At 41.3% G+C, this 20,562-nt stretch overlaps 1 protein-coding gene across 1 annotated transcript in view; it reads right to left on the bottom strand.

Moving 5' to 3' along the window:
- Positions 1 to 20,562, bottom strand: part of Dnah11 (dynein, axonemal, heavy chain 11) — a 321,062-nt gene that overhangs the window by 238,909 nt on the left and 61,591 nt on the right. Inside the window, exons 13-20 of the mRNA NM_010060.3 lie at positions 14,384 to 14,488; positions 13,829 to 14,221; positions 10,560 to 10,892; positions 10,120 to 10,371; positions 9,867 to 10,036; positions 8,849 to 9,071; positions 3,770 to 3,886; positions 3,583 to 3,669 (exon numbers count right to left, since the gene is read on the bottom strand). Coding sequence (NP_034190.3) covers positions 3,583 to 3,669; positions 3,770 to 3,886; positions 8,849 to 9,071; positions 9,867 to 10,036; positions 10,120 to 10,371; positions 10,560 to 10,892; positions 13,829 to 14,221; positions 14,384 to 14,488 — 1,680 coding nt within the window. The remainder of the gene's footprint in view (positions 1 to 3,582; positions 3,670 to 3,769; positions 3,887 to 8,848; positions 9,072 to 9,866; positions 10,037 to 10,119; positions 10,372 to 10,559; positions 10,893 to 13,828; positions 14,222 to 14,383; positions 14,489 to 20,562) is intronic.

Here is a 20,562-nt window from a genome sequence, read left to right on the forward strand (position 1 = left end):
AAGCCTTATGCGCAAGTGCAAGAGTGAATTCACGCCCAGTCACTGCCCATATGGGGCATAGTAATGGGGTGATGGGCGAGCAACTAATCAGGTGCTGTCACGCCACATCAGGTGCTGAAACGTCACGCTACGGGCTATATAAGCAGCGCCATTTTCCGGGTTTGGGGTCTTCCTTATGTTGAAGCAATAAAAGCTTTGCCATAGAAGGATCCGGTTGTCCGAGTGAATTCTTGCCGGCGAGATACTAGCTCGGACAAGATATGCACCCCATCTTTAGCTCTGAACAAACCCCAGCAATTTACTATGGAATCCTACACAGAAAGAAAGAGTAGAAAGAAGGAATGAAGGGAGGGAGGGAGGGAGGGAGGGAGGGAGGGAGGGAGGGAGGGAGGGAGGGAGGGAGGGAAGAATAAAGGGCGCCATCATAGTCCATCACCTGCCTTGTTTCTGGAAGGTCAGTGGCTTTCACTTGTGAGGTGAAATGACTGGAGTATAATCATCCAGTGTCACTGCAGAACAAGAATAACCATGCCTCTGATTCTTGAAGTACTAGATTTACAAGCCAAACAAGCCCACCCAGAGAATGACAAGAAGGAGGTAATTCAGCTTCATCCTGTTTGAAGTGCCAGAGTCCTGAAAGGCAGAGGATGAGCCCTCTCACTTTGAACGTGCAACTATAAGCTGCTATAGCATGTGTGGAAGTGGCGAGATTCAGTACATATCTGTCATAAATGTTTGCAGACAGCATATTGGTGAGTCAAGTTAAAAAAAAAAAAAACATTTCCCATCCACAATCTGTTCAGCCCACCTGGAGTTTAGATATAGTCTTTTTAACAATCCTTTATTAACATATGCTAACTCACTCCTTTTCAATGAACATAAACTAACTTTCTTCAGCCAAATGGAAGAGAAGACTACAGAGCAGGGTTTTCTGAACAGGGTTAAAAGCAATTAAGTTCCAATTTAAAGATTTGGAAAATAGGGTAAGAGTTATGTCAATTTGGACACCATTCCAAGGGAAAATACTATGCCAAGCATGAAGATAGAGCCCAAAGGAGAATTCAGAAGGATAACAGCACCTGAATAGAAACATTCTCACCAACTCAAGAAGAATGAAGACTGAAGTGTGGACACTATGCCCCTCCTTAGAATTGGGAACAAAACACCCATGGAAGGAGTTACAGAGACAAAGTTTGGAGCTGAGACGAAAGGATGGACCATCTAGAGACTGCCATACCCAGGGATCCACCCCATAATCAGCTTCCAAACGCTGACACCATTGCATACACTAGCAAGATTTTATCGAAAGGACCCAGATGTAGCTGTCTCATGTGAGACTATGCCAGGGCCTAGCAAACACAGAAGTGGATGCTCACAGTCAGCTATTGGATGGATCATAGGGCTCCCAATGGAGGAGCTAGAGAAAGTAGCCAAGGAGCTAAAGGGATCTGCAACCCTATAGGTGGAACAACATTATGAACTAACCAGTACCCCGGAGCTCTTGACTCTAGCTGCATATGTATCAAAAGATGGCCTAGTCGGCCATCACTGGAAAGAGAGGCCCATTGGACACGCAAACTGTATATGCCCCAGTACAGGGGGACGCCAGGGCCAAAAAAATGGGAATGGGTGGGTAGGGAAGTGGGGGGGAGGGTATGGGGGACTTTTGGGATAGCATTGGAAATATAATTGAGGAAAATATGTAATAAAAATATTTTTAAAAAATGGAAAAAAAAGAAACATTCTCACCCTCAGGGGGTCATTTTTGTACCATTTGGACTGCAAGGTTAAGATCCTGAAGTATTTTTCTAACACAAAGAACCAAGTCTCCTATAAATCATATGTGGATTTGAGTTAATTCTTTTTTTATTAGATATTTTCTTCATTTACATTTCAAATGCTATCCCCAAAACCCCATATACCCTCCCCCCCCCTGCCCTGCTCCCCAACCCACCCACTCCCACTTCCTGGCCCTGGCATTCCCCTGCACTGGGGCATATGATCTTCGCAATACTAAGGGCCTCTCCTCCCACTGTTGAGTTAATTCTTATAATAAAGTAACTTAGGAAAAAAACAAACAAACATTGGATGACTCAGCAGTGTTTACACGCGGCTTATGAGCTTTCCTGTGGTCACAACTATACTCAGTGGGGTCTGGAGGTGGAGGAGATCACTGGTTGAGCATTTACTGAGTAGTGTGCAAAGGCCCTGCCCCAATCTCTATACTAGAAAACATAGGAGAAAATGGTCACTTTGGAAGCAGCATCATTGTTAGAATTGATCATTTCCTTAAAACAATTTAGATAGCCAAAACTATAATCCCATTTCTGAAATTTATGAAGTGAAATCAGAAAACTATATGCTGATTTTCTTCATCTAAAGTGAGAAAAACTGAAGCTATCTCATAGGTCTACAGTGGTAATTAAAATGCAATATGCTTTTAAAAGTTCTTAGTTTAATCTCCTCTTTACTGCGTGTGTATGTGTGTGTGAGTGTGTGTGAGTGAGTGTGTGTGTGTGTGAGTGTGTGTGAGTGAGTATGAGTGTGTGAGTGTGTATGTGAGTGTGTATGAGTATGTGTGAGTGTGAGTGTGTGGATGCATGTGTATGGATGTGTGTGAGTGTGTGGGAGTGTGTGTGGGAGTGAGAGTGAGTGTGTGTGTGTGTGTGTGTGTGTGTGTGAGTGTGTGGGTATGTGTGCGAGTGTGTGTGAGTGTGTATGTGTGAGTGTCTATGAGTGTGAGTGTGTGTGAGTGTGTGGGTGTGCGAGTGTGTGTGAGTGTGAGTGTGTGAGTGTGTGCGAGTTTGTGTGAGTGAGTGAGTGTGTGTGTGGGTGGGTGTGAGTGTGTATGTGAGTGTGTGAGTGTGTGTGCGAGTGAGTGTGTGAGTATGAGTGTGAGTGTGTGTGTGAGTATGGGTGTGTGGATGTGTGGGTGTGAGTGTGAGAGTGTGTGTGAGTGAGTGTGTGTGTGAGAGTATGTGAGTGTGTGTGCGAGTGTGTGCAAGTGAGTGTGAGTGTGTGCAAGTGTGGGTGAGTATGTATGTGAATGTGAGTGTGGGTGAGTGTGTATGTGAGTGTGTGTATGTGAGTGTGTGTATGTGTGTGTGAGTGTATGTATGTGAGTGTATGTATGTGAGTGTGTATGTAAGTGTGTAAATGTGTATGTGTGTTTCCCCATCCATTTGCACACGCGCAGAAATTGAACTCAAGGCCTCCCCAAGAAACTAGGCACCTCTACACAGATCTATCCACGTCCTCTCTTTTTGTTTTGAGATAGGATATAACCATGTTACTCAGATCAGCCTTAAACTCACTCTTCCATGAGATAGGCAAGCCTTGGATTTTGTGATCCTGCCTCAGTCCCTTAAGCAGCCAGGATTCTAGGCCTGTGCCACCAAGGCTGGCTTGATATCATTCTTGACATATGGTAGGAGTTCACACTGTCTCTGTGTCATTTTTACTTGTGCAATTATGGTGGTGTTCAGAGGAAACACCATTTAAAACTTTAGATCTTTCTAATATGGCTAATATGGCTATATATGTATCATTGTTATACACATGATACAGGTGAGAACGAATTACCTTATCAAGCACTGCGTATGGATTCTCTGCCTTAAATCCAAGAGGAGCATAGCTTCTGAATCTCTCTCTGAATTCTGCTTGCTTTTCCTGATCAGAGTACAAAAGCAAATGTCAATCAGATAACTTTAATTATCACTGCGAAGCTTTCCTTAAAAATAAACAAACACAAACCCAGTATCCAACTCACATCAAACAAAATACATTTTTTCCGTATAAGAGTAACCTCTGCGTTTTGGAGTGGCGAGACCTCATGTCTGACCATGGCTGCAATCTTCTTGGTGGTTTCCCATCTTTCAGGTAATTCCTGTGTAAAGATGCAATGGACTTCAGTTCCTGAAACGACTCAACCACATGAGGTCAAAAATTCTTATTTCTTTAATCTGATCCAGGACATCTTTTAGAAGTAAGTTGTGTATAAAACAAGATTATAGTGCAGTGATAAAGTTCTCTGGGTTAGAGCCAGGTTATCTCCCATTCAGGCACCAGAGTTGCTTTTATGTTAAAATTGGCAGAAATCTTTCAAAATAAAGACTCATCTCCAAATCACTCTGCAATCATGGGAATAAAATTAAAGAGTTGGGGGCTGGGGGAAGGTCAATCAGTGAAGTGCTTGCTGGGCAAGTTCCTGAGTTCTGATTTTTAGTTAGCTATGACAGTGTGAACCTGTAATCCTGGGGGTTTGCAAGGGGGAGGGCACCAAGGTAGAAGGATTCCTGGGGCTTACTAGCCAGCTAGCCAAATGGCTGAACTTTAGGTTCAGTGAAAGACCTTCTCTCAAAAAATGTGATTAAGGAAAATATGCATCATTAAAATGTGACTTCCACATGCATGTGAAAAGATATGCATATGTGTAGCCAGATACACAAGTGTATACACACACATACATCCACATACACACATGCATACATACACGCTCATATATACGTAAATACACACATATACACATTCACACACATGCATGCATGCACACAGTTAAAGTGCACTGGGCATAACTTTACTGGTTTCTAAAAACCAAAAATGTAAGTCAGGTATTTTTAGTAATTTAATGTTTATTTTTAAAAATTAACAAAAAAGCCGGGCGTAGTAGCACACGCCTCTAATCCCAGTACTCAGGAGGCAGAAGCAGGTGGATTTCTGAGTTCAAGGCCAGCCTGGTCTACAAAGTGAGATCTAGGACAGCCAGGGCTACACAGAGAAACCCTGTCTCAAAAAAACCAAAAAAAAAAAAAAAAAAAAAAAACCAAAAAACAAAAAACAAAACAGTATGACTATTTCTTTCTCTTGTCATGACTTACAGGATCACGTCAGTGAGTTTTAGCATTAAAGTTGGTCCATGTTTGGCAAAGAGTAATTTTTGAAGGAATTTAAGAGGCAAAGGAGAAGGGAAGGTCAATCCCTACTTGATGCTAAACAAAGCCAGCATAAAATAAACAGTTGAGGTACCACCTCCACTCTGCATTCCCTGCCTACAGTACAAACAGATAAAGAGCAACTGACCTTTTAATTTTTATTTATTTATTTTTAATTAAAGAGCCATGCCTGTGTCCAAGGACAGTGAACTTGTTTTGTCATACAAAGCCATGCTCTGCGACGTGGACATTACTTGTTGAGCTGAACTGTGAAATTCAAAGGCTCTACAAACCACTTTGAAACCCTCTGATAAACAGTCGATTAACTGTAGATTAATGAGAAAGACACTGTGCTAGGTATATGCAGTACATGTGTGGAGAGGGTACTCCAGAGGTGACACATAACCTTTGACTTTAATTAGCATAGAGACTCCAAAAGAAAAAATGAAAAAAAGGAGGCATGCACAGAGCTACTTCACAGGGTACACTGTACTAATGTCCCTCAGAAAGCCGACCAGTCACAGGTCAACACAGTTATAAAGCAATATAGTGTCATAACAGGAACCCCTCTAACTCAGGGACCAGCAGACTTGGGATCTAAAACATGTTGCCTATCTTTTGCCTGCTCTTATCAAAATCCTGCATCAAGTGGTTCTATGTTCTATCCCTAGCATGATGTTGTTTGCCTATAATCACAGTGACTCAGGAGGTAGAGGCCAGGAATGGGAATGAAAGAAATTCAAAATGAACCTTAGCAACATAGCAAGTTCGAGGCCCAACTGGAATACGTGAGGCCAAAGCTCAAACAATAACAAGAACACAATACAAATTCAGTATTACTCAGCATGCCATCAGAAGCCACGGCCAGGAAGCTAGGGGGGGTTAAAGGAGACAGCTTAGGCCCTTTACCTTCCTTAAACATGGCAGACCTGCCATGTGTTTGTAGATTCTAAACAACCCTTTACTGGATGAGAATACATTTTCTTAAAAACAGAAAGAGCAGATAATGTCAAAAGTCTCATGGAAAGGATTCAACTCAGGAAGGAGGTAATTGAATGTGAGGCACAGTGGATGAGGGCTGGGAGAGATGGGGTTGATAAGACCTGTGATTAGAACCTCAGTGTTAGACAGAGTAGACTGTAGGCAAGGGATGAGGAGGGGCGAGGTAGACTAAGCAGTTATCTACTGTTATCTGGGTTGGAGGATAGTAAGGACTGAATTAAAATGAGAACAGAAATGTCAAGTGGAGAGCAGACTGAAGGAGTACTTCAAATAGAAGAGTCCTGCACGTAGAAGCCTATAGCACATAGAAGACTACTGCACATAGAGGCCTACTGCACATAGAAGACTACTACACATAATGGCCTATTGAACATAGAGGACTACTATACACAGAAGAATACTGCACATAAAGGCCACTTTTCTGGATGTAAAGGCCCATGGAATGACACTGAAACTCTCAGGACACAAGCACAATAGATAGATAGATAGATAGATAGATAGATAGATAGATAGATAGATAGATAGATAGATCCCAAACTGCCCAAGTTATTTAGTTAAAGTTACACCTCAACTTAATTTCTCCTAATTAGTCTATCAGTAGCCTGCTTCTGTAACACTAGAAGTCTAATATTTTCAATATAATTAAATCTTGGGGGTGTCAAATGTTCATAAATTCACACTATAAATCCTGGAGGAAATTGATAATTCCCTTCATTGATGATTATGTCATAACTGGCTTCTCTGTGAGATACATGACAAGGTCCAAGATCTGACCCAAAGAACACCCAAAATCATCTTTTAAGAAGAATTACTAGGGCAATGAAGTGGTTAGAGGGTAAAGTGTCACCAAGACTGAGTTTGATCCCCAAAACCCACATGGTAGCGTCAGAGAACCAAATCATGACAGCTGTCCTCTGACCTCCAGATATGCACTATCCCCCAACATACATTGGAAGAAAAAAATGTAAAAACTAAGTAAATACAACAATCTTTGTAACAGATGCTACTGTAGTCATTTGGTCTCTCCATGTTATTCTGCAGCTGTCTGCTCAGTTTGTCACCTTGCCAAATCTAGCACCTTAAGATGAGTTTCATATAATACAGAATGATTCATACACAGTAGTTCTCTGTGCCCTTTCCTGTCAGAGAGCACTTGTAACAATACATTGTTGCATTTTTATCCTGTTTAAAATATAGATAGATATATAGATACCACCCGTTTAAAAACCATTCTAGCAGTTCTTCAAAAAGTCATGAATAAAACTACCATATGACCCACCAAGTCCATTCCTCTGTACACACCAGACAGAAGTGAAAACAGACATTCAAATATCCACGCATCAATGTTCGAAGTAAAACAACTCACACTAGCAAAGGTGGAGGCAGATCTTATGCCCATGAGCACTGAGATACAAACAGTACAGTATTGGCTTACAATGGAACATCATTTATCCAGAAAAGGGGACAAAATATTGTTAATGTTACAAAGTGAGTAGGCTTCAAGAAATTACCTCAGGTGAAGTCAGATACCACAAGCTATACCTTGTATGACCTAGAATAAATAAATCCACAGAGAAAAGGGCTGGCATGGGTTGAAGAACAGGACTTGGCTCAGGGAAGAGAACAACCATGGCCCTGAGCAGAAATGATGACTGTACCACACTGTTTAACACCAAATCCCACTTAAATGTACATTCAACATACTACATTCATGTTAGCTTGCCAAGTTTTTCTGAATAAGAAAGAAATAACCAAAATAAGTTGGAAATATAAAAAACAGACAAATAAAACAATAATTTAAAACAAACAAACAAACAAAAAACCTCACATGAAATATGTTAACGAAAGGAAATAGGCTCCAAGTATTACCTAGTTTGGCAAGGTAGATAGATGAGAGCTGATTTCACAGTACTGAAAAACAGAATTTTTAGCTGGAGACATAACACAGTGAGTGTGAGAGCTTGCTGTACAAGCATAAGGGCCAAGGTCCATACTCTAATAACCATTTAAATATCTGAGTGGTACATGCATACTGTAAGCCCATAGCTTTGGGGGGAGGGGGCAGAGGCAGGGGGATTAGGGAAGTTTGCTGGCTTGTCAGTCTTGCTCTGGGATTATGAAAGACCAGATCTCAGGGGGACTAAATGAAAGAGCAGTACACCCGATGCCCTCCTCTGGCCTCTGCACACATAGACACTCACATGTACACACAAATCTGAATTTGAGTTGTATGCTCTGACCACTACTATACTAGATGAACATAGCTCAATGCAAGCTCTGGCTGAGACACCCACTGGCTACATTTACAAAGGCCATTGCAAGCTCACCCCCACTCAACCATCAATGGAACACCAATATGCACAGCAACAGAGGCTCAACTATAAGGTTTTTCTTTTGCTCATAAATTCAGTTAAAATTAAACAGAACTTGCTCATACACTGGCACATACCAGTCACCAAATGTTTCTGAGCCCAGGCAGTGTCAAACAGAAATTTAACTGGAAAAGAGATTTCCCCATCCAGATCAGACTGTTTTTATTCTTTATCGTCACATCTGTGCCATATTTCCAAGCATTGCTGCTCAGATTGCAGGCAACTGGGAGAGCAGAAGAGTAAGGATATGGTTGCTCTGTACACAAGAAAATGATGATAACACTGGGAGGCTGTCATCCACCAAGTCACCGGGACCACGGTGCCACAGTGGACGAGAAGATCTATCTTATGAAGCACACAGAGGTGAGTGTTGGCTGGCTTTATACCTCTATGACCTGGAAAAATTAATCTTTTTCAGCTTCAGGTTTTTTTACCAGTACCATGAAAACACAGTTTTCATCTGCAGTTCATTTTGCGTGTCAAGTGCCTGGCTGAAGGAGTCACACGGCTGCTGGCAACTGGGCGTTTTTCATGAGCACTTACCTCCAGCTGGGCATAGACTTGCTCGGGCATTTTCTGCCCATAGCTTTCCAGAAGCATGATTGTTTCTTTCAGAGGTTCAAAGAGCTCATCAGTAGCTCTCTGTCGGCTTCTTACAGCCAGAAGGTGACCCATGATGTCAACTAAGCCATCATGATCGCCCTCACACAGCTGTCTCTGAAGTCCTGCATTTGTCTGCTTGATGAATCCTTGCAGCTCACTCAGACTGTAATGAAAATGTACACGTGTATGGACATAAGCTTGGTTAATGAAAACATCTTAATCACACATTTTGAAGCAGGTCTGTTCCTCATAACAGGAAGACAGAATGAGCAATTATCCATCACCTGATATAAGCATCCCTTCATGTCATTTCCCAGTTCCTCCTCCACACCATGCTAAGACCTATTCTCCAGTCCCTGGCAACTGCTTACCAATCTCTGTCTCTGTGCTTGCTTGTAATGACACTTTATATAAATGGAGTAATACTGTATGTGACCTACTATATTTGCTGTCTTTCACCAGACAGAAGGATTTTAAGTTCATTCATGTATGAGTATTACAAGGCTTGATGGGATATTATTTTCATTATGTATAAACATTGTTTGTTAAACCTACTCTAATGTTAGCAGTACAAATACTCTTGGAATTAATTTGTCAACTACAAATCAGTCAGCTGTGGGTATACATATGGAGGCAGAGGCCAACTTCAGGTACCATTCTTTAGGTTCTACGCAACTTATTTTGGTTTTGAGTCAGGGTCTCTCACTGAACCTAGAGCATGCTGGTTATGGATGGCTGACTGGCTGGCTGGCTGGCAAACCCTGGGGAATGTGTCTCCACCTTTCCACCTCTGGAGTTACAAGCATATTTCACCACATGCAGTGTTTACATAGGTACAGGAGAGTGAACACAGGTTCTCATTCTTATATGACAAGGTCACTGACTGAGCCATTTTCACAACCCACAAGCCAACTTTGTCAAGGGCTAGTACCATGTCAAACACAGAGGTCAAGGCTACCTGTCGACGACAAATCTTAGCAGATGCTCTTGAAACATCCAACTCCACTTCTTGATCACGTTGAGCAAGCTCAACTTAAAAGGTCTCATGTCTACCTTGAACCAACTGTTAAATACTCGGAAGTCGTCAAACTTGCTCATCTGAATATACAAAGCCTCGTAAATGTCAATCTGTAAGATTAGGAAATAAACAGCTATATAGCAACAGCATGGAAAGCCAGTTAATAGAACTAAATTCTAAGGGGTTGCCTTGCCTGTTCTTTGAATTGTTCTAGTGTTGGTGGTTGCAGGATGTCTTCACTTGCAGGAGCATCCATTTCCTCAGATGGCACAGCATGGCCGTACAGGAGAAACTGCCTTAGAATCTCTACCCGGTCATCCACCCAGAGGTAAGAGTAGGTCTCCAGAGAACTTCTGAACTCTAAGACTTTGTTGATGACATCAGCAACTCTATTCATGATCTCCTGCCGGACCTCCGCCAGGCCTAACATGTTATCCATATCGTTCTAAATGAAAGGAAACCAAACATGTTTTCAATGAGAGAATTCTTACCGTAACATTATCCCAGGTAATTTTTCAAGGAAGAATACTCAACCAAAGAAAATTAAAACAAAAATGTTAAAAGTCCTGTGTTGCTTTTACGGGTTTCTTTCTGGGGCTCCTCACTATCCCAGTTTGGTTCCTGAGAGATTACCTGGTAGTCTGCGATGTCCAGGTGTGCTGCCACGCGCCCCATCTGGGCAGACACTCTGAAGCTGCCACACAACATTTCCTCCACCAGATCGTAGAAGCCATCCCCAGCCTCTTTTTCTAAAGGAGGCTTGAACACAATCTCTGGGGGCATTAAGAGCATTTGTGCTTGAAAAAATGGTGTGGGTTTTAACTGTTTCTCTGTGTTCCTCAGGAAGAAGTCCAGGTCATGCAAGATGGCCTGAAAAAAGCCTTCCACCACAATGTCATCAATGAATTCCACATAAATTTTCCAGGAATCCAGGGAAGGATCAGCTCTGAAGAGCTTCCGGTTCTCCTAAACACAAAGCAATAGAGGGTTGGGGTTAATGATGACCAACATAAAAGGGAAGCTCACCATACTGAAGAAAGGATTGCATTTCTGTGCATGGCACTGAAACATTCAAACCTAAGGCTATAGAACCTTGAGGTAGAAGGCAAATGCTACAGGACTTTATAGTAGTATAGCACTAATCTCACATACCACATGTGTTCAAAAAGTATCCTTTAGAAAAAAAATCAACATGAAAATTGCTATCTTCAAATACAGGCAAGAAATATACTAGTTCCCAAAATATTATGCCCCAGGCTCTAGTTCTTGCTCTGTCTCAAATTTTGCTCTCTAGAGCTCTTATGTAAATAAAGAGATTTCCTTATGTCCTTCTGAGGAAATTATTCTGGGACATTGGAATATTACCAAGGTGGGGATAGGAATCCTATGAGTTTGCTGTCCTTGAATGTAAGGGCTACTTCTCTTGGAGATGTTGTGTTTCCTGCCCTGTATCTGCAACATCCACATTTGTACCCTGTATGCATGTAGCGCACATTCTGAGAACCTGACACAGCAGCCTTTCCTTTTGTGGTTACCAGAAGGCAAAACGATAACTACAAGAGCAAGGGGGGGAAATCCTAAAGACTATCTCGTTCAGCCTCCCATGGAAGATATGAAAAACAAAGGCTCGTGATATATTCAGGGTCATACTGGTGGAAGCCAGCAACTGTGCAGGACTGGAAATCACCATCCTCTTCCCATCCCCAGGGCAGGGCTTCTCTGATACATCAGCCACACCAGAAACACTTTGCTCCACTGCTGAGATTTGCAGAAGAGATGAACTGGGAAAAGCAGGTTCTTTCTAGGACCATCTGCACGGTCATGTCCACTTCTACCATTCTCTACTCAGTCTATTCCTAACGAGGCTTACACATACTATCAAGTCTCTTTGCCAAGGTCGCCAATGGTTTCTACTTTGCCCAGCTCATGTTCAACTCTGGCCTTCATTTCCAGGTCCTAAGTGTGGAATGGAACAAAGGTGAGCTCTTCCCTCTCTGTTCCTTTCAGAGCATCACGGTCCCCTTTCAAAAGGAATCCTCCTCCTTTCCTAACCTCATGGAGTACTGCAAGGACCTCTTCCTCATCTACAACCAATTCTTACTTATTCTTGTCTAATACATGCATACAGACAGACAGACAGACAGACAGACAGACATCTCTTTGGTTATCTATTCTGTGTTAGTCTCCTGGACTTGTGCCTTAAACACAAGACACTTCCAACACCACCTGTATCAACATCTTTGAAAACCATCTCTGACTGACACTTTCCTGTTTCAACACCTTCTCCCCTTATCAGAGACCTCATTTGCCAATCTGCTCAAATCTGAAACCTTGATTTCTCTCACTCCCTATAGCATGTCTCATTGGCTCTTCCTTTAAAATATATCCAAACCTCATCATTACTAAACTGTAAAAACATCTCTAGCAAATCCTGACATGGAGGCCTCCATACTAAAGGATATTTGTTGGGACAGACAGTTCCTATGTAAAACTACAGAGGCAGAACTAAGGACAATATATTTTTGAGAGAAGGCCTCCTCCCCAACAGGCATGGCCCCATTCAAATTCTACAAAACACTGAGTCCCCTGTGCTACGATGCACAGCCTCCCCTCCCAGGGAGAGCGGTCTTCATTGCTTCTGTTGAAGTTGGTTTCCTCTTTTATTTCATGCCAGTCTTGATCAATGTCCTCATGACCTAGGCTAAACCATTTCTCAGTGGATCATGATGCTCCTGACTAGCTCTGCAGCTTACCCTTAACAGAAGCAGCTTTGAGCAGTCTCCCATCAGGTCAAATCCTGTGATATGTGCACATGGTCCACTCTAAATGCTATCCCTAGCACCATTCCTCACTTACATTCCTTATCAGTGATGCGGACCTTCACAATGATCCTTGGGTGGGCCAGGGTACCACATGTCAGACCTTAGGCTCTTTTGCTACTTACTCCCCTCATCCTTCTGCAGGACTTGTCCTTTAGTGAAGAGGGCTCCTAAGGTCTCCATTTAAAGCTTAGCTTTCTTGTTCCTGACTCTGCCCCTAGCCTTTAATCCCTGTTGTTTTACATGGCTGCCTTAGTTGTAACTGGCATAACAGCTACTTGTTTTTTCTTGCCTTTTTCCCTGACCAGAGCATCAGCTCCATGATATAGTGGCTTATGGGTCTTCTCTCAACTTTCTTGCTTTTAGTTCTTGCTTCTCCCTTTGGTTTTGTTTTATTTTGTTTCTTCAATTGTTTACCTTAGAATACTGCTTGTTGGTAATTTGAAAGGCACAAATGCATACATACATACATACATACATACATACATACATAGAATTATTCATATTATGTTACATGTGCTTTGTGCCCACAAAGGTTAGAAGAGTGTATTGGATCCACTGGAACTGAAGTTACAGATGGTTATGAGCTGTTATGTGATATTGAGAATGGAACCCAGGTCCTCTACAAGAGCAGAGAGTGTTCTAAACCACTGAGCCATCTCTCTAGATCCAAAAAACCCAAATGTTTTGTTTTGTTGGTTTTATGAGACAGGGTTTCTCTGTGTAGCCCTGGCAGAGTGATGACTGCTGCCATTCTTAGGAGATCATGAAAAAAATGGTGGCTGACACCAGCCAATCAAATGGTAGAATTAAATAGCAACCAATGGAATCAGCTGGGACAAACAAGGAATCCATCTCTATATTTTCAGTTTGGTCATTGTGCCTTATAGTCACATCTCTCCCTTGGGAATGAGGAGTGGGGGTTACACAAACCACAGGGGACTAACACAAATCATTACACTTTAAACTCAACCCAAACCATCTATCAACTTCTCAGGCTTGATCTACAACATTAAGTTTAGCCTTTGCTGCTCTTTACTAAATAAAACACCCTATAGACATTGAAATGTTAGAAGCCATTACCTCTACCAAGTTGTGTATCTTGCAACCATCTTCTCGGATCAGCTTGTACTTTTTTGCAAACAGATCCCCCTTGTCGTCCAAGGTCAAGGCAGCCTCTCTTCTGGTCTCCCTCCGGGGCAGCAGTGGCCACTCAGCCCAGGCCTGCATGGTTTGCTGGATTGTTAGCATGTTGCTCTGAGTCTGTGACACTCTGCACTCTAGCTCAGCAGTGGCCACCTGCACCCTCTCCATGTAGACCCAGAAGTCATCTTGCCATGTCAGCCAGGTTGCAGCCACCCTGAGCTGCTCATCAATGGCTCCAAGCTCATCCTCAATGAGAGGGTATTCCACTTCCAGAAGGGTCTGTTTCAGCTTATTGTAGCCTTGTACAAGGAGCTCAAGATTCCCAATGTACTGAGCAAGACAAACCAACCAAGAAAGAAGATACAAAACAAAAAGAGCCAAATATGTTAATATCACTATCTGAGAGGGATCAAATGCCACAGGTCTCCAAACTAAGAAATAAAATTCAAAATATTTTTATCTCAGAGATACCAACTGTCAAAAGTCACAAACCTTTAAAATAATGTTCCTTTTCTGGAAAATGCCTAAAGCTGAATCTGGTATGTCGGACTTCTTCAGCATCAAAAGGTATTTGACTTCTCTCAGCACCGCCACAAGCTATTCCAAGAATAGTAAGGATTATTTCACACTTTAAGAATATATTTCTGGGCCAACAAGGTAGATAGTGAGTAGAAGCATTTGCTATGCTGGCCTGACAACCTCAACACAGTCCCTGGACCCCATGGGAAAACAAACAAACAAACAAACAAACAAACAAACCACAGATGTGTTCACATTTGCAGTCTTAAGAACTCCTACAATCACATGGTGTGGAGACAGGATTGTCTGGAAGGTCATGGAGTTGATGCAGCAGTAGAAACAAGAGTCAATCTCAGAAGCAAGGAGTAAAACTACTCCTGCAAAACTATCCTCTGACCCCCATGTGCTCTGTGTAGTTCCTTTCCCTCCTCCCCTTTCCCTCAAATAAATAAAAATAAGTCTCAAAAAATAAGAATACCTTTCAATGTTAAGCTGACTTTGACTTGAAATAATTAAACGTTATCCAGCAATTACCGTGTTTCTGGTTCAAAGTAAACAGACTTTGTTACATATACTTTGTTACATCCCAAGAAATGTATGTCTTCATGCCTAGCCACATGTTCCATGAATAACATGTATATATATGTATGTAGGTGTATACACACACACACACACATTTTACTATATTTATAGCATATGCCATTTTTGGTTAATTAAAATTTTATCTTAAAATTTGAGCTTTGCAGAATTCACAGACTCCATGCAATGAGAGCTAATAGTTCATTGGTGTTTCTTTTTTTTTTTTTTTTTTTTTTTTTTTTTTTTTTTTTCCATTTTTTATTAGGTATTTAGCTCATTTACATTTCCAATGCTATACCAAAAGTCCCCCTTACCCACCCCCCCCACTCCCCTACCCACCCACTCCCCCCCTTTGGCCCTGGCGTTCCCCTGTACCGGGGCACACAAAGTCTGCGTGTCCAATGGGCCTCTCTTTCCAGTGATGGCCGACTAGGCCATCTTTTGATACAAATGCAGCTAGAGTCAAGAGCTCAGGGGTACTGGTTAGTTCATAATGTTGTTCCACCTATAGGGTTGAAGATCCCTTTAGCTCCTTGGGTACTTTCTCTAGCTCCTCCATTGGGAGCCCTGTGATCCATCCATTAGCTGACTGTGAGCATCCACTTCTGTGTTTGCTAGGCCCCGGCATAGTCTCACAAGAGACAGCTACATCTGGGTCCTTTCAGTAAAATCTTGCTAGTGTATGCAATGGTGTCAGCATTTGGAAGCTGATTATGGGGTGGATCCCTGGATATGGCAGTCTCTACATGGTCCATCCTTTCATCTCAGCTCCAAACTTTGTTTCTGTAACTCCTTCCATGGGTGTTTTGTTCCCACTTCTAAGGAGGGGCATAGTGTCCACACTTCAGTCTTCATTTTGCTTGAGTTTCATGTGTTTAGGAAATTGTATCTTATATCGTGGGTATCCTAGGTTTTGGGCTAGTATCCACTTATCAGTGAGTACATATTGTGTGAGTTCCTTTGTGATTGTGTTACCTCACTCAGGATGATGCTCTCCAGGTCCATCCATTTGGCTAGGAATTTCATAAATTCATTCTTTTTAATAGCTGAGTAGTACTCCATTGTGTAGATGTACCACATTTTCTGTATCCATTCCTCTGTTGAGGGGCATCTGGGTTCTTTCCAGTTTCTGGCTATTATAAATAAGGCTGCTATGAACATAGTGGAGCATGTGTCCTTCTTACCAGTTGGGGCTTCTTCTGGATATATGCCCAGGAGAGGTATTGCTGGATCCTCCGGTAGTACTATGTCCAATTTTCTGAGGAACCGCCAGACTGATTTCCAGAGTGGTTGTACAAGCCTGCAATCCCACCAACAATGGAGGAGTGTTCCTCTTTCTCCACATCCTCGCCAGCATCTGCTGTCACCTGAATTTTTGATCTTAGCCATTCTCACTGGTGTGAGGTGGAATCTCAGGGTTGTTTTGATTTGCATTTCCCTGATGATTAAGGATGTTGAACATTTTTTCAGGTGCTTCTCTGCCATTCGGTATTCCTCAGGTGAGAATTCTTTGTTCAGTTCTGAGCCCCATTTTTTAAGGGGGTTATTTGATTTTCTGAGGTCCACCTTCTTGAGTTCTTTATATATGTTGGATATTAGTCCCCTATCTGATTTAGGATAGGTAAAGATCCTTTCCCAGTCTGTTGGTGGTCTTTTTGTCTTATAGACAGTGTCTTTTGCCTTGCAGAAACTTTGGAGTTTCATTAGGTCCCATTTGTCAATTCTCGATCTTACAGCACAAGCCATTGCTGTTCTGTTCAGGAATTTTTCCCCTGTGCCCATATCTTCAAGGCTTTTCCCCACTTTCTCCTCTATAAGTTTCAGTGTCTCTGGTTTTATGTGAAGTTCCTTGATCCACTTAGATTTGACCTTAGTACAAGGAGATAAGTATGGATCGATTCGCATTCTTCTACATGATAACAACCAGTTGTGCCAGCACCAATTGTTGAAAATGCTGTCTTTCTTCCACTGGATGGTTTTGGCTCCCTTGTCGAAGATCAAGTGACCATAGGTGTGTGGGTTCATTTCTGGGTCTTCAATTCTATTCCATTGGTCCACTTGTCTGTCTCTATACCAGTACCATGCAGTTTTTATCACAATTGCTCTGTAGTAAAGCTTTAGGTCAGGCATGGTGATTCCACCAGAGGTTCTTTTATCCTTGAGAAGAGTTTTTGCTATCCTCGGTTTTTTGTTATTCCAGATGAATTTGCAAATTGCTCCTTCTAATTCGTTGAAGAATTGAGTTGGAATTTTAATGGGGATTGCATTGAATCTGTAGATTGCTTTTGGCAAGATAGCCATTTTTACAATGTTGGTCCTGCCAATCCATGAGCATGGGAGATCTTTCCATCTTCTGAGATCTTCTTTAATTTCTTTCTTCAGGGACTTGAAGTTTTTATCATACAGATCTTTCACTTCCTTCGTTAGAGTCACGCCGAGATATTTTATATTATTTGTGGCTATTGAGAAGGGTGTTGTTTCCCTAATTTCTTTCTCAGCCTGTTTATTCTTTGTGTAGAGAAAGGCCATTGACTTGTTTGAGTTAATTTTATATCCAGCTACTTCACCGAAGCTGTTTATCAGGTTTAGGAGTTCTCTGTTGGAATTTTTAGGGTCACTTATATATACTATCATATCATCTGCAAAAAGTGATATTTTGACTTCCTCTTTTCCAATTTGTATCCCCTTGATCTCCTTTTGTTGTCGAATTGCTCTGGCTAATACTTCAAGTACTATGTTGAAAAGGTAGGGAGAAAGTGGGCAGCCTTGTCTAGTCCCTGATTTTAGTGGGATTGCTTCCAGCTTCTCTCCATTTACTTTGATGTTGGCTACTGGTTTGCTGTAGATTGCTTTTATCATGTTTAGGTATTGGCCTTGAATTCCTGATCTTTCCAGAACTTTTATCATGAATGGGTGTTGGATCTTGTCAAATGCTTTTTCTGCATCTAACGAGATGATCATGTGGTTTTTGTCTTTGAGTTTGTTTATATAATGGATTACATTGATGGATTTTCGTATATTAAACCATCCCTGCATCCCTGGAATAAAACCTACTTGGTCAGGATGGATGATTGCTTTAATGTGTTCTTGGATTCGGTTAGCGAGAATTTTATTAAGAATTTTTGCATCGATGTTCATAAGAGAAATTGGTCTGAAGTTCTCTATCTTTGTTGGATCTTTCTGTGGTTTAGGTATCAGAGTAATAGTGGCTTCATAAAATGAGTTGGGTAGAATACCTTCTACTTCTATCTTGTGAAAAAGTTTGTGCAGAACTGGAATTAGATCTTCTTTGAAGGTCTGATAGAACTCTGCACTAAACCCGTCTGGTCCTGGGCTTTTTTTGGCTGGGAGACTATTAATAACTGCTTCTATTTCTTTAGGGGATATGGGACTGTTTAGAAGGTCAACTTGATCCTGATTCAACTTTGGTACCTGGTATCTGTCCAGAAATTTGTCCATTTCGTCCAGGTTTTCCAGTTTTGTTGAGTATAGCCTTTTGTAGAAGGATCTGATGGTGTTTTGGATTTCTTCAGGATCTGTTGTTATGTCTCCCTTTTCATTTCTGATTTTGTTAACTAGGATTTTGTCCCTGTGCCCTTTAGTGAGTCTAGCTAAGGGTTTATCTATCTTGTTGATTTTCTCAAAGAACCAACTCCTCGTTTGGTTAATTCTTTGAATAGTTCTTCTTGTTTCCACTTGGTTGATTTCACCCCTGAGTTTGATTATTTCCTGCCGTCTACTCCTCTTGGGTGAATTTGCTTCCTTTTTTTCTAGAGCTTTTAGATGTGTTGTCAAGCTGCTAGTATGTGCTCTCTCCCGTTTTTTCTTGAAGGCACTCATAGCTATGAGTTTCCCTCTTAGAAATGCTTTCATTGTGTCCCAAAGGTTTGGGTACGTTGTGGCTTCATTTTCATTAAACTCTAAAAAGTCTTTAATTTCTTTCTTTATTCCTTCCTTGACCAAGGTATCATTGAGAAGAGTGTTGTTCAGTTTCCATGTGAATGTTGGCTTTCTGTTATTTATTTTGTTATTGAAGATCAGCCTTAGTGCATGGTGATCTGATAGGATACATGGGACAATTTCAATATTTTTGAATCTGTTGAGGCCTGATTTGTGACCTATTATGTGGTCAATTTTGGAGAAGGTACCATGAGGTGCTGAGAAGAAGGTATATCCTTTTGTTTTAGGATAAAATGTTCTGTAGATATCTGTCAGATCCATTTGTTTCATCACTTCTGTTAGTTTCAGTGTGTCCCTGTTTAGTTTCTGTTTCCATGATCTGTCCATTGGTGAAAGTGGTGTGTTGAAGTCTCCCACTATTATTGTGTGAGGCGCAATGTGTGCTTTGAGCTTTACTAAAGTTTCTTTAGTGAATGTGGCTGCTCTTGTATTTGGAGCATAGATATTCAGAATTGAGAGTTCCTCTTGGAGGATTTTACCTTTGATGAGAATGAAGTGTCCCTCCTTGTCTTTTTTGATGACTTTGGGTTGGAAGTCAATCTTATCAGATATTAGGATGGCTACTCCTGCTTGTTTCTTCATACCATTTGCTTGGAAAATTGTTTTCCAGCCTTTCATTCTGAGGTAGTGTCTATCTTTTTCTCTGAGATGAGTTTCCTGTAAGCAGCAAAATGTTGGGTCTTGTTTGTGTAGCCAGTTTGTTAGTCTATGTCTTTTTATTGGCGAGTTGAGACCATTGATGTTAAGAGATATTAAGGAAAAGTAATTGTTGCTTCCTGTTATTTTAGTTGTTAAAGGTGGCATTCTGTTCTTGTGGCTGTCTTCTTTTAGGTTTGTTGAGGGATTACCTTCTTGTTTTTTCTAGGGCGTTGTTCCCGTTCTTGTATTGGTTTTTTTCTGTTATTATCCTTTGAAGGGCTGGATTCGTGGAGAGATAATGCGTGAATTTGGTTTTGTCGTGGAATACTTTGGTTTCTCCCTCTATGATAATTGAGAGTTTGGCTGGGTATAGTAGCCTGGGCTGCAGTTTGTGTTCTCTTAGTGTCTGTATAACATCTGTCCAGGCTCTTCTGGCTTTCATAGTCTCTGGTGAAAAATCTGGTGTAATTCTGATAGGCTTGCCTTTATATGTTACTTGACCTTTTTCCCTTACTGCTTTTAGTATTCTATCTTTATTTAGTGCATTTGATGTTCTGATTATTATGTGTCGGGAGGAATTTCTTTTCTGGTCCAGTCTATTTGGAGTTCTGTAGGCTTCTTGTATGTTCATATGCATCTCATTCTTTAGATTTGGGAAGTTTTCTTCAATAATTTTGTTGAAGATGTTTGCTGGACCTTTGAGTTGAAAATCTTCATTCTCATCCACTCCTATTATCCGTACGTTTGGTCTTCTTATTGTGTCCTGGATTTCCTGGATATTTTGAGTTAGGATCTTTTTGCATTTTCCATTTTCTTTGATTGTTGTGCCGATGTTCTCTATGGAATCTTCTGCACCTGAGATTCTCTCTTCCATCTCTTGTATTCTGTTGCTGATGCTCAAATCTATGGTTCCAGATTTCTTTCCTAGGGTTTCTATCTCTAGTGTTGCCTCGCTTTGAGTTTTCTTTATTGTG

Source organism: Mus musculus, chromosome 12, assembly GCF_000001635.26.
Source record: "Mus musculus strain C57BL/6J chromosome 12, GRCm38.p6 C57BL/6J".
NCBI lineage: Eukaryota > Metazoa > Chordata > Mammalia > Rodentia > Muridae > Mus > Mus musculus.